This window comes from Callionymus lyra, chromosome 2 (assembly GCF_982586985.1).
Source record: "Callionymus lyra chromosome 2, fCalLyr1.hap1.1, whole genome shotgun sequence".
Taxonomy (NCBI): Eukaryota; Metazoa; Chordata; class Actinopteri; order Syngnathiformes; family Callionymidae; genus Callionymus; species Callionymus lyra.
The window spans coordinates 28,778,519-28,792,200 of NC_141819.1; the positions used below are offsets into that span (position 1 = coordinate 28,778,519).

At 37.2% G+C, this 13,682-nt stretch overlaps 1 protein-coding gene across 1 annotated transcript; it reads left to right on the forward strand.

The window, feature by feature from the left end:
* Positions 1-779: 779 nt before the first annotated feature.
* sox14 (SRY-box transcription factor 14) lies at positions 780-3,079 on the forward strand. The gene has a single exon (XM_087784487.1). The coding sequence runs from the start codon at positions 1,622-1,624 to the stop codon at positions 2,336-2,338; it is 717 nt and encodes a 238-aa protein (XP_087640613.1). The 5' UTR covers positions 780-1,621; the 3' UTR covers positions 2,339-3,079.
* Positions 3,080-13,682: the final 10,603 nt, after the last annotated feature.

Consider the following 13,682-nt stretch of genomic DNA (forward strand, 5'->3'; position numbering starts at 1 on the left):
AGTGGCCCTCCTTGACATTTGCATATTAAAACCATCCTTCTGCGCCTCCTTCACTGCCACACTGATGCCAACCACTGCGACGACTGTAGAGACACAATGACGCTGTTTTGGCTTGGATTGATAAAAGATGTAACATCCGTTTGTAACACCCTACCTGCTGTAATAACCTGATTTTTACTTTTCCTATTTTCAGGATCATTAAAGAATAAAAATGTTTGGGTTGACCTGAGGATATATGTTAAGGGAATATAGGGAATCTACCCCCAACCAAGTTGAAATATATAGTCATTATTATTGTTATTATTATCTTACATTTTTATTAGCAGTATTAGTAGTGGTAGTATTATTATTATTATTCATGCATTAAAGTTGTATCACAATTAATTTATTTTAGATTAACATTGTATTTTTTTTAGGGAATTATTTGCCAAGTTGCACTTTCCTGTCTTTACGTTTATTGCAGTTGCTATTAAACATCATAATGAGCCCAAACATTTTCTTATGTGGTGTGATGGGATTTTGAAAATAATAAACGTTACTATTGTGATGATTATTATTAGTAGCAGCAGCAGCAGTAAAAGTAGTGTTTAATATTCATAGTATTATTCAAATTGTGATTTAGTTTTTTACTACAATTACAGGATAATAATAATAATAATAATAATAATAATAATAATAATAATAATAATAATAATAATAATAATAATAATAATAATTGGGTTTATTTGGAAACAATAAGTGTGCGATTAATAGTTGTTAATAGTAGTAGTTTTTTTTCCTTTGTATGTGACTGTTTGTGTTTACAAAGACAAAGGTCCTTACAGTAAAATCTTTGTGCACCTCTGGGTGTTTGTCTGGTGAGAGGTTGAAGGTCCATGTTAGTTCATTACATCAATGCAACCTGGGATTGGATCCAGCGCGTAACACATACACCTTTTTTTTTTCCTTTTTCTTTGTTTTTTAATAAATGTTTTCCTAATTTCCACTCGTATTCTCCCTTCTTTGTTTACGTAGTAATGTATCCATAGATCGGGGGCGAAGGTGTCGCGGCTCGGCTCCTGATTGGGCGGCTCAGGTTGGCGAGTGAACGCCCTGCAGATTATGTCGGATTGCGTGCAGAAACCGAACCAGCCCAGTCTTTGAACTTCACCGCTTTTGGCTCGTATTCACGCTCTTCCGCTCATTTCCGAGCCAGGTGCTTGACGACGAACCTTCGAGAGAAAGAGCGAGAGAGAGAGAGAGAGAGAGGAGTGCGAGAGAAGAAATTATTACACTTTAACGACTCCTGTAAAGTGAGTGCGGAACGCTGCTTTCAAACCTTTGTGGATTTTCTCTGCGTCTTTGCTTGTCTTCTTTGACGTAACTGCAAAAAAAAACAACAAAAAAAACGCTGCTTGGACTTAAGAGAAAGTGTTTTGACTCCTCTGGATTTTTTTTTATTTTATTTCCTATGTTTATTTTTGCTGCAATTTCCGTCTGAGAACATCCGAGCAGTGGCATGACTGGTACCTCGCACGCGTCAGGTGAATAGTTCCCCCGTCTCTTCTCTCTTCAGAACTTTCTCACCCAGTTTTGGATAAACGCAAAGTTTTTTTTTTTTGTTGTTGTTTTTGTTGGTAAAATGTCCAAACCCGCCGATCATATCAAGAGACCCATGAACGCGTTCATGGTTTGGTCCCGAGGACAGAGGCGGAAAATGGCCCAGGAGAACCCCAAAATGCACAACTCGGAGATCAGTAAACGACTGGGCGCCGAGTGGAAGCTGCTGTCCGAGTCCGAGAAGAGACCCTACATCGACGAGGCCAAGAGGCTGCGGGCGCAGCACATGAAGGAGCACCCCGACTACAAGTACCGACCCCGGCGCAAGCCCAAGAACCTCCTGAAGAAGGACAGGTACGTCTTCCCTCTGCCTTACCTCGGGGACACGGACCACTTGAAGGGGCTCCCCCTCTCCGCCGCGGACTCGCTCATGGTGTCCTCGGAGAAAGCCCGAGCCTTCCTGCCGCCCACCTCGTCCCCCTACTCCTTCCTCGACCCCAGCCAGTTCAGCACCAGCGCCATCCAGAAGATGAGCGAGATGCCGCACGCGTTGAGCGCCGGCACTTTGCCGTACGCCTCCTCTTTGGGATACCAGAACGGCGCCTTCGGGACCCTCGGGTGCCCGAGCCAGCACACCCACACCCACCCGTCTCCCACGAACCCGGGCTACGTGGTCCCGTGTAACTGCACGGCCTGGTCAGCGTCAAGTTTACAGCCCCCCGTGGCCTACATACTTTTTCCAGGTATGACCAAAGGTGGGATAGATCCATATTCATCCGCACATGCCGCTGCCATGTAGACCCCCCTCCTCACCCCCAGACTCTTCTGACCCTTCTTTTGCAACACTGACATGCATGTAAATATATCAAGAACTGCCACTTAAAGAGGCATGAACAGTATTATTACCTTGGACTCGCTTGACGGCGCACAAATCTGATCCAGTTCCCGAGTGGCGGAGCTGACTTCAAGGACCATGTGAACTGTAAGAAAATGTAAATGTAATTACGGCAACCAGAACAAAAAAAAAAAAAAGTGGAGGCCTTTAACTTTATTTATTGTGTACATTTCAATACTGCTATGCTGAATTTGTGTTGATTTCAAAGAAGAAGAAGAAAAAATTGGCTTGCACAACAACAAAAAAACAACGAAGTTCACTTTTTTTTCGGCGCTATAATAATAATAATAATGGTCAAATGATAGAGTCAACATTAGAGACCAATAGGATGATGAATGATACGGGTTTATATATTGTTTATATTTATTTAAAAAATAACAATTCCACGGCAATTCCTTTTTTTTATTTTTATTAAATGTTTCTTTCTGTGATTCAGTGTCAATCTTAGATTTTTTTTTTTCTTTTTAAATGAAAACTTTTATTTGAATTGGAAAACTTCTATGTGTATTTAAGATTTAAAAAAAGAAAATAAATAGACACTGTCATGTTTATGGAAAGGATCATGTATCTAGAAGGTTGATACCTCCTGCTCTTTGTTCAGCCATCCGAGCAAAGACATTTCGAATAAAGACAATCTGTTTGAAATGTTATCAAATGCGTGGATTTGTAGATTATTGTATTTGGGTTTATATTGCTTACGGGGGGCAAAAATAAATCAGACAGGACAAGTGATATCAATATAAAAGCAATTATGAAACATGATCATGTATTTGTTTAAACACAAATACCAGGAAATGCAATTGTTTTTGACTCGGTTATGTAACCAGGTCGTTAAATTATCCGGAATTATTTATTTTGTTAAGAAACACACCTCAACCAGTCCAGTGTGATTTCTGCTTGTGACAATTCAGCAGAGGCCTCCCCGCAGGGAGCGCGGCCCGTCCTACTCGTCTGACTGCTTCATCGCTGCCAGGAGACTAATTATAGGCTTACATACAAATGGAACGCTCCTATTTCACCGACGACTTGGGAAAGTTTGCAACTTTAAATGTCGGCTCAAAACATGTTTCAACTTAACTGATCACAAAAACAAAGTGACAGAGGATGTTTTTTTGTTTTTTTGACGGTGCTTGCTCCACCATCTCCGCCGATAATGGAGTGCAGAGACGCGGCGTGCGAGGCTCCATTACACCGCAGTGGCTTTAATTAAAAAATCCATTCCCCCGTTTAAATTGTTTACTTATCTGGCAGCGACATATGCCGTGAGAAGTTAAGATTCCAGATCCCTGCAATATTGCCCAAGGTGCAATTCCAATCTTGTGAAGGAGGGGTGATGATGAAGACATGGGCGCATATTTTGGAGCAGTTAATATGTGTTTTACATCAAAAACCCCTGAAGCGACCTGGAAACCATTATATTAATAATCATTTAAAAGGGTCGCGTAAATTGTGTTGCGTCATTTTTTACAATTTTAATTTGCGTTTTAAATAAACGAAATTTACAATGTTCTTTAAAAATGACTTTATAGACGCAGGTCGCAGGACTCAATTCACTTATATATGATATGAAATGTGCAATTCCAAATTAAGTCATCGTTTGAACTAAACCCCATCGGTTTACAGAACAAAAATAATAATTTTAGAAGCTATTTTGGTTTGATACATGTTTGCTAAGAATACCGGTAACGGTTTGTGACGTCATCTGCGACAAAACGCAAATAAATAATAAAAAAAATCTATTTTATAAAAAAATATTTTCCTTTAAAATAACTCATTTTATTTCTAAAACGAAAATTAAAAATAATACATTCATGTTCTAACCCGCTTGTATATCACATGCAGGTCCAAAGTGCTCCTAACTTAAACGTGGGTCATCTATCCGAAATAAATCACCTGGATTCTAAACGACCTCTGAGAGGTCTAATGGGCGCAAATTGTGATTTGAAATTACTATAGGCGGCTTTCAAATCTCTCCTCCTTCCCTTGATGGTTTTTTCATTGGCGCACAACAGAGAGAATTCAATCTGCCTTATCTCTCCGGGACTCCTTTTCAGCGCAAGATCACAGGAAAAAGAGGAGGATAATTGTTCTTTATTTTATTTAATTTAACGCGACAGCCAGCGCTTTCACTTCATTTATATGCTTCATTTGGTGATAAAAGTCAATGAGGAGAAGGAGGGGGCGCGCACTTCTCATCCGCAAATGTAAAACATAGGAGACTAAAATAGAACAAGGAGGAGGAGATATGTATATATTTTTTTTGCTTTAATTAAAAGCCATGGGTCATTTACATTATTATTTTCTAATGACACCCTGACATCATCTATAGCAAATGGAGTTCGATAAGTAGATGTTTAAGTAAAAAAAACTTGAGATGAGAAGAAAGGAAATATCAAAGTGCGTTTTTTTTTAATCTGGTTGAGATGAGATTGCGCTCAATTTATTTAGAAATTATTTGGAAGGAGGTGCGGATAATAACGGATCTCATTTCAGAATATTAAATATGTTCATATTGAGTCCAAATCCTCCTCTATCTAAAATTAAATCTCGGATACCATTTTTTGACGGGACGAAAAAAGTGAAACCGTACAGTTGTGTTGTTTGAAGACGCGGGGCTTGAATTTTGGGGTTTTTCCTGAATTCTCATTTGAAAGAAATGAAGTCGTGAACGAGCTGATAAAGAAAAAAGGGAACGGATGAGCTGAGAGAAAAGGAATCACGCCACGGTTGTTTAATGTGTTGTGCCACACGGAGGAGTGATTTACACCCAGACTTTATTCCCACCGACGGATATGAAAGACGTTGAGTGTTTTTTATTTATTTTATTTTTTTATTTCACACAAACACACGCGAGAAAATAATAATATCGTGTCCTTTAAGGTTGAGATTAAACTAAAGAAACGAATGATTCTGGAAAAGTTTTCATAATAGAGCGAATTGATGGAGATGTTATATCCGATCTATTAAAGAGGTCATCTGATAATCCAGATTATTTATGGAGATGTTATCTGTGTTTATGTTGGTCTGAGGTTCAAGAAGTCCACGGTTCATGTCATCATTTTGACAGTGGAGGGATCAGCCATGTAAGTGTGGTTTGTTTGATCTCATGGATTACAAAATCTAGTCGGTTTTCCTCCCTAAATCCTAAAGTTAGGCTCAAATCTAGGCCTTCACTTGAATTTAATTTAAGACTCAGACCAGCATGAGCCACCACAGGTCCTTCACATATTTGTCTTACCGAGGTTTCATCTTTTCTCAATGTCATCTTAACATTTACTGTACATTTTTAGACAAATTTGTCAAAAAATGTACAGTAAATGTTCAGATGACATTGAGAAAAGATGAAACCTCCAACGATACTTTGACCTCGGTAAAACAAATATGTGAAGGACCTGCTGTGGCTCATGCTGGTCCTGATAGTTAAGTAAAGTCACACTCAGCTCACGTCTTGACCCTTGATCATCGTCAATTCTTTGATAATTTTTTGAATAAAGATGTTTCTAGAATCTCCCCCTAAAAGTGACGGGTAGGTCGTACTAAAAATAAAAGCTATTCCTAAAGAATCGTAGCTACCAAGAGCGTTCACTGACCAATTGAGCCAGATGGAAACACTATTGCTTGTTATTTTCTCCTCCATCTGTTTGTGGTAGAATTGATAGCCAACCAACACTGCTCCTTATACGACGGTCAACAATGTTAATAAGTTTCAATATTACCAGCATGGAAACTAATTTAAGCATATAAGTGTAAATATAACTAAGAGAATACGGCCTCAATCTCATTTGTAAGATCATTTAACAGTAAGATAAGAATGAACCTAGCTTTTGGGATCAATCAATGCCAGATTTTGAAAGAGACGACTCATACCAACAGCATCGATGGTCACCTCCTCACCAAGATAGCAGTTTCTGTCCATTCCTAGCTCTGAGTTTTCTCTCTGAGAGCGTTCAGGAATCACTTCTAAGTTAAAGACTCCTTGCTAAGAATTATTTAGGATAAGTTAGGAGCTCTTTCAGGGGAAACAGAATATTTAGGAATACGGCCCAAGATCTCCAATTACTTACTTTGTTAAACGTATCGGGATAGGTCTGTCTCTGAATGCTATTCTGGTTAGTGGCGCTAATTCGATATTCCCATCGGAAATACCTTTGGTCACACGATATTCAGATTTAGCTAAAACTGGAATACAAAGTGAAGCTTTTTTTCATGTTTTTAACCAACGGACCATTTTTTTTATGAATTCACCAAAATACATATGTTCTATACATATACACACCTGACTTACATCTTGTCCCACCAGCTGTGTTGTATTAAAGAACAAGTTATTGATGGTAATAATCGAATCATCACTAATTAATATTTAGTTTTAGGAGGTTAACCAGACACTCACGAAACAACGAGTGAAGAAAATAATCGTACCACATTATAATGGATGTTGTTACAAAGAACAAATAAGCCAATATTACAACTATTTGAGAACCATGATACAAACAGTTTAAACTGGAAAGATTGTAAATAAATATTAAAACACCGTAAAAATGAAATCAGTACAAGGAGTTACAAATATTTGTTGGTCCTCTCCAAAATAATGGGGATTAAGTAAGTGGGATTAAGTATAATACAAATAAAAACACTTCAATACTCAGAAAACTACATTATACTATGCATTAAATAATGTTATCTTGTTGTCCTCACTTGACCTCACTCCGTTCTAAGAGATGACAATATAAATAGTTGTAATAGTTGTTTGGATTTAAGAGCCTCGGCTGAACACACACTCTTACTGTAATCTCTATTTAATCTTAATCTTATTATAAAATGCACATTTGGACAGTTTTCCACTGTTTTTGTTGCACAAGAAAGATAAAAATCTAGTTAGTGAAGAGTTAATCATATTCATGATGATTTTCTTTCTCACTAGATACGAAGAACTTAAAAGTTTGGGGTCGACAAGTTTTTTTGTTTGGCCAGCCTCTCTTCGGCAACCTGTGTGATGTTTTTCAGGTCCGGTCCGAGCCAAATAAAAATCCCCTGCTAAAGAGGATGCTAATCGTCGCTCCTTGTGCCTGAGAATTTCTTTCCTGGGCCAAATGAGATTAGGAGGATGTGGTGAAGCGACGAGTGAAGGGTTCTGGAGGTGAAAGGTAAAGGCACTTATCAGGAGGGTTCCCCTCGGGGTCCTCGACGGCTGACTCAATCAAACCCTTGCACGCACTTCTCACTGGATTAGACTAATCAGGGAGAAGCAGGGGATGTATGGACCACTTATCTGAATGAAAAACATTGGGCTCTCTTTCCCTTTGAAAAGACCCTTAAGAAATGTTTGTTAATTTTATTTATTACAGGATGCTTGTCGGTGTGGCAATCTTCCACCGGATCATTAAAAGACTCTGTTAATGCACCGAGTGTGTTCGAGCTGCTCTGATAGTCGAGCCTTTGAAGTTTATTATTTTTTTCATTATTTATTTACTCATGTTTCTCTCGTTTTCACTCTTTCCAAACAGATCACTCTGACGGAAGGTAGTCAACATGACAAAGAGGCAGAACGATATATGAATATGTATTAGGTTAGGATGATTTTGCGGGCAGACAGGCCGTTAGCAGTCAAAGCAATGGTGAGAAGATAACGGCAATTTTCACACTTATGATTACCTTCAAATTAATCTCTATTTCTTCAAGGGATGTCGGGTATAGGCGACTTCTATCTTTCACTTCTTCATTAAAAGTTATTTCATCCAAGTTTCACTTACTTGTTGACAAAATAATCCAACAACAATTGCACATGTTAATAGAAGCTGTAAGGGAAAAAATAAGGTGTTTTGTTTACAAGGGAATAATAGGTTTGAAATATCTTAATTCGTCAACCTAAAATCAAGTATCAGGTCAAAGACAGACAACATTATGTTGGATGTCCCATGTCTGATAAACAGTTTTGACGAGTTGCCCGATACCTAAGGAAACAGTTGTATATTTCTATTCTCACAGAGGACGGAGCAGTTCCTTTTCTAACAGCCCAACTAACCTTCCATTTCAGAATCATCCGGACAGTTGGAGAGGTACAAACTCCATAAAGGATCTCCACACAAACTGACCAAAGGAGTTATCCAAAGCTGAAACAAGGATGTGATCCCACCATCTAGAGTTCAGGCTTCTTGGCTGTAGTTGCTCTAATCTAGACTCCAGTGTATGAGGGATTTTATAAACAACTGAGGACAAGCAGCCAGAGGCAACATATTGTCAAGCTTAGTACTCGAAAATACATCTGAATCACAAGTTTCAAACTCAAAGGCCAGGTGCCAATTCTGGCCCACCAAGTGATGTTATATAGCCTGCTGGAAGCAGTAGATTAATGTTTGCGTTAATATCACGACCTAGAAGTATACCAGTGTATAAAATAAGAAAGGAAAAGAATCTTCCGATTAGAATGATACCGATGTCAAAGGAAATGCATTTGATGGGATTGATGGGACAACCTCAGAGATAATTGAAGTAAATCCAGCTCCCAAGAAGTAAAAGAAAATACTACAATCAGACTTGACAGTTGGGTAAGTGAGTGTACAATTGGTTTTTCATGTGACCTCTACTTGTAAAAGTTTCTGGGCCCATGTCTGATTTACTTTGTAAAAAAAATAAATCTAAAGGTACCTACAGATCCAGTTGGCTCCAGGTCAACTATTTGCTGACAAGACACATGATGTCAACACTAAATAACCATGTTTTGATGCTAACAATGTGATAAAATTGGCAAAAGTTAGATTTAAAAAAGCGAAACTTGCAGAAAAGCATTTGGGGAAATAAATTGATGTGTTTTGCTTTTGATTGTTCAAGCGCTTTGTGGCCCTGTTCTATATAGGTGCTTTACAAATAACTGTATATTACTTATTTACTTACATATAGATTAAAGAAATACAAATGTTTACAATATGCACAATTAATAAAACATATATTTATACTGGAGGAGGATTGACTTTTCTCTGTCTATGTCTATACAAATCTTATTTGTCTACTATTTTCAATACCTTATCATAGCACTAAGGCAATATAGGTAAAAATAAAATAATTTAAATTAAAAGGTTATTATTAGTCATGAGAACCTTTAATTAAAAAAAGAAGAAGGAAATTCATTAATTTAGTTAAATTGATAGCACCACAAGTTAGTTTTGTTCTTTATTTCCCTTTAAGCCCACAACAACAAACTAGCAATTACCAACAACTGCAATAGTATATAATGGTTGGTGTTATTTATTCGTATTCATAAGACCACTCTAGTCCATAACTACAGGGCAGGTCTAATGCATATTTTCAATTTCCACAAACCAAGAAGACAATAAATCACTTAAACCTATGTGTGTCCTTCTATTAAAACCCAACTGAATTGATAAGAGGCATTGAACCACACAATTAAAGTCCTCCAGCATGTTCAGTCAAATTGTTTTTAAATGTTCAAATGTATGTATTTTTTTTTGTATAGAATTCCATTTGCATCCCATTAGGTTGATTTGCAAAAGACCTTGAGCCCGAACACTGCAGCCGCTTCTATTGTGGAACGGCTCGCCTTGGTTTCACGTGTCTGAATGGGAACAAAACGGTTTGCACTGTAAGACATAGTTATCATCACAAAGCAGCGGCGGTTAATTATGCCAACTAATATTGGCGGCAAATAGTCGAGGAAGCAGAGGGCAGCAGATTAATCAGATACCAGCCTTGTCGAGGAGAGAGGCTTGATTCGCCGTACTGTTGAATAATGTTAGGATCAGCTGCCTGACATGATAGCGAGAGGCATGAATGTCATAATGGAGACTCGCCTTTATCATTTTTTTTTTATTGTCTTTTAACTGAAAATCGCATGTCATTAACCCCCTTATATTAGTGAATACTTGAGGTTTTGGTTTGAAAGATATCTGGAGGCAAATGACCCCCCAGGCTCCTGAAGATTAACGGTGTTGCTTTTTTTTACGATAATAAGTTGAACGTTGACACATATAGAGATCATCTTTCAATGCTACTATGTTATGAGAACCCTCACAATGACAATCCAATCCTGAACAAAAGTTTTCCGTAAAGATTTAGTTTCAATCAGGAATACAAATTTTCAAAATGCCTTTACAGAAGTTTGATGTTTTGTGGCCTTGCTAGTCATGAAGTGGAACAAAAACAAATACATATTGTCCTGCTACAAGGCAAGGAGTACTGTCAGTAAAGGATCTGGAAAATCAGCGATGGTCTGTTTTGATTTGCCTTGTTTTAATTTCAAACTGATTGAGATGAAAAACTGAGTACTGTATAATATTGTCAGTGCACGATCTGGTTAATCATCAGCAATGCATTTGTATTCATGTGTGTTGCATGTCTTGAATTTCTCGAACTCCTGTGTTGTTCTCAGTATTATCTTGATCTTTAAAGTATGTACTTTTTTGAGTATTGTTTTGATTGTTTAAGCGCTTTGTGACCCTGGTCTCGAAAAGCGCTATATAAATAAATATTACTTACTTACTTACTTACTTACTTACTTACTTACTTACTTACTTACTTACTTACTTACTTACTTACTTACTTACTTACTTACTTTCTTACTTACTTATAAAGATAATTTTATTAATATAGCAGAGAATGCAATGTCTCTTTGAGTATCAAACATCGATTTTATGAAAGAAGACGAGGGCGAATCGTGGAGTCTTTGTACATTTAATCTAAACATCATGATGTACAATAAGTAACATGAAACATGACACAATTATATACCCTATAAACTGGGAGCTTTAAAAATGAACCAGCGTTTTGCAGGACAAACTCTTTTTTTTACGATCAATAACACAAACAAATAACTGCGGAGCTCACGCCATGTTTTCCCTTTAACTTAACTTAAACATGCCAACAAACATTTTCCCTGGAACGTCTTAATAGTTATCTTGATTGTAACCAGTAGATGGTATAGACATGATTAATCACTTTCCTCTTTATCTTTCATGTAATAGAAGTAAAGTAAATAAATAAAGTTGTGTATTTTGAATGCAACACACGTTGATTTCCCAGATCGTGTTCTACGGTACACTTTGTCCAAATCTAGTTTCCTTAAAAATGTGGATGATCAAAATATATCATTGCATGCATTTACAGATCACATCGATTTTCCTGATGTGTCGTGTACTGACAAGTTACGTTATCTACCTCTTACTTGGGGTACAATAAGAACTGCATTAAAATATAAGGAGAGTGAGGTTTAAATGTGGCTGCAATTCAAAGCGCCAGAGAGTATAAAATGATAATTATAGAGCCAGATAAGCTAGACTTTAAGAAAGTTAAAGAAGGGATAATGAATTCAAGCCCCTGGTTAATGCTCAATAGGTCAACAGAACATGACGAGCTTTGGATTCAAAAAAACGACAGTGGCACATTTGCATGCTAGGGTCCCACTTACTTCGGCTATAAACATTTAGCAAGGCTGACTTTTAAAGATGCTGCCGTGGCCGCAGCCGCTCGCTGCCGTTGGCTTCTCTACAAGGCTCTTTTGTCTCTCAGGGAAATGTCAAGACGTAATTGATATTTCTTAGCGGGTCCTTTATCTTGGTGCCATGTTGCAGGTTCTGTGATCTGGGTTCACACTGACCTTTACCAGCGCACTCTTTCCTCTTTTTTTTGGTGGGGCGCACTGAAAATAGCTCAATAGGATTTCAATGGGGTGTCTTTCATTTGAGACAATCTTCTCTTCTTGCTCCAACCCTCTTTGCTGGCAGCCATTTATTTCTGAGATGCAACTTTTTCAGCGTCTTGTTTGATCTGAGATTTCCTCCTGAGGCTGTGTCCACAGAGGTCGGGAATATCTTCCTTTTCCTTAGAGAGAACAGATAGATGAGATGTGGGGACAGGTGTTTTCAGTTGTGTTATTTTCTAGGGACTTTATAGTGTTGTATTTGGTGTTAAAATGATTAACATAATGGAGTTTATTTAGTCTGTCCGTCCATCTATCCATCTGTAGATCTATTCAATGTTTGAGATATCTACATTTAGTCTTTAGATTTATTGTTTTATGATGTCCTGGACGACAGTTTAGAGGTCCAAAAAGGGATAATTGAATTTTTTTCTGTGTTTCAGTTAATTCAGAAAAATGATTTAATGACACATGGAGTTAAAAAAAATTTACTTCTTAAGTGTTTTTTGTTTCATGATGTCTGAGCATAGAGTAACATGAGGAGACACTTGGCTGTTGCTATTTCAATACATTATTGCTAAATGATTTCTAACATTCTCAATCGACTTCTAGTCTGTTCGCCTAACATTCAACAAGGAAATAGTAGTAGAGGATTGACCGGCCCACATGCTTCCGAAAAAAAAATCTGGTTCTCTGGACGTTTTAGTTAAATAACCCTCTTATATTCTATGTAAATATACCATTATGTGACCTATATTTCACCAACGTCCATATGAAAACATAATAAATAAATATCACATTTAAAGCAGCTCTAGGTAGTTGCTAATTACAGTAGAAAAGTTAAAGTTATGTTATTTCCAAGACATCATAACACATATCATATTTCACTAACCACAATCTGATTCATTACCTCATCAGTATCATCCTTCATTCAGACAATGGAAGTCTGGAAACAGAAAATTCATTCAAGTGCTCATGGGAAATGTGGTTTCCTGTTGGCCTAAACTCTACCACTTTAGTCCACTGGCGTCACTCGACTAGAAATCGCATAGAGCTGCTTTAAGCAGGACTTTATTTATTTTAATTTTTCCCTATGAGTCAGTAACATCACATTTCTTCACTAACAACAACAAAAATGATTTACCAGTGACTTTTTTTTTCTTCTCATGATCAAATGATTTGTTATATAATTAGATATATTACTAGTGCTTAATCTGATTTAGATTCTGATCTGAAGTTATATGTTTTATGATTGTATATATATTACTAGAAATTCATCTGCACAGTCATTTCCCAGTGTAATATGGTTGGTTTTTTTTACTAAGGGGCAACAAAGAAGGTGAGAACTAGAAAATGCTTGTTGTGTGCTAAAAAGACAAAATCAACTATTGAGTGGTGACATAAAGCAGGGCTCACCAACATGTTGACTGTATGTATTGTAATAATGTTATGTCTTGAATCAATGCACTTTTAATATTGTATTTTAATTTTCCATTTTGGTTGAGATGTTTTAGTTGAAATGTTTTTTATAATGATGTTGCAAAGTGTGTAACTTTAGTTAATTCCCAAGTGATTCAACAAAGTTTAGATTGATTTGTT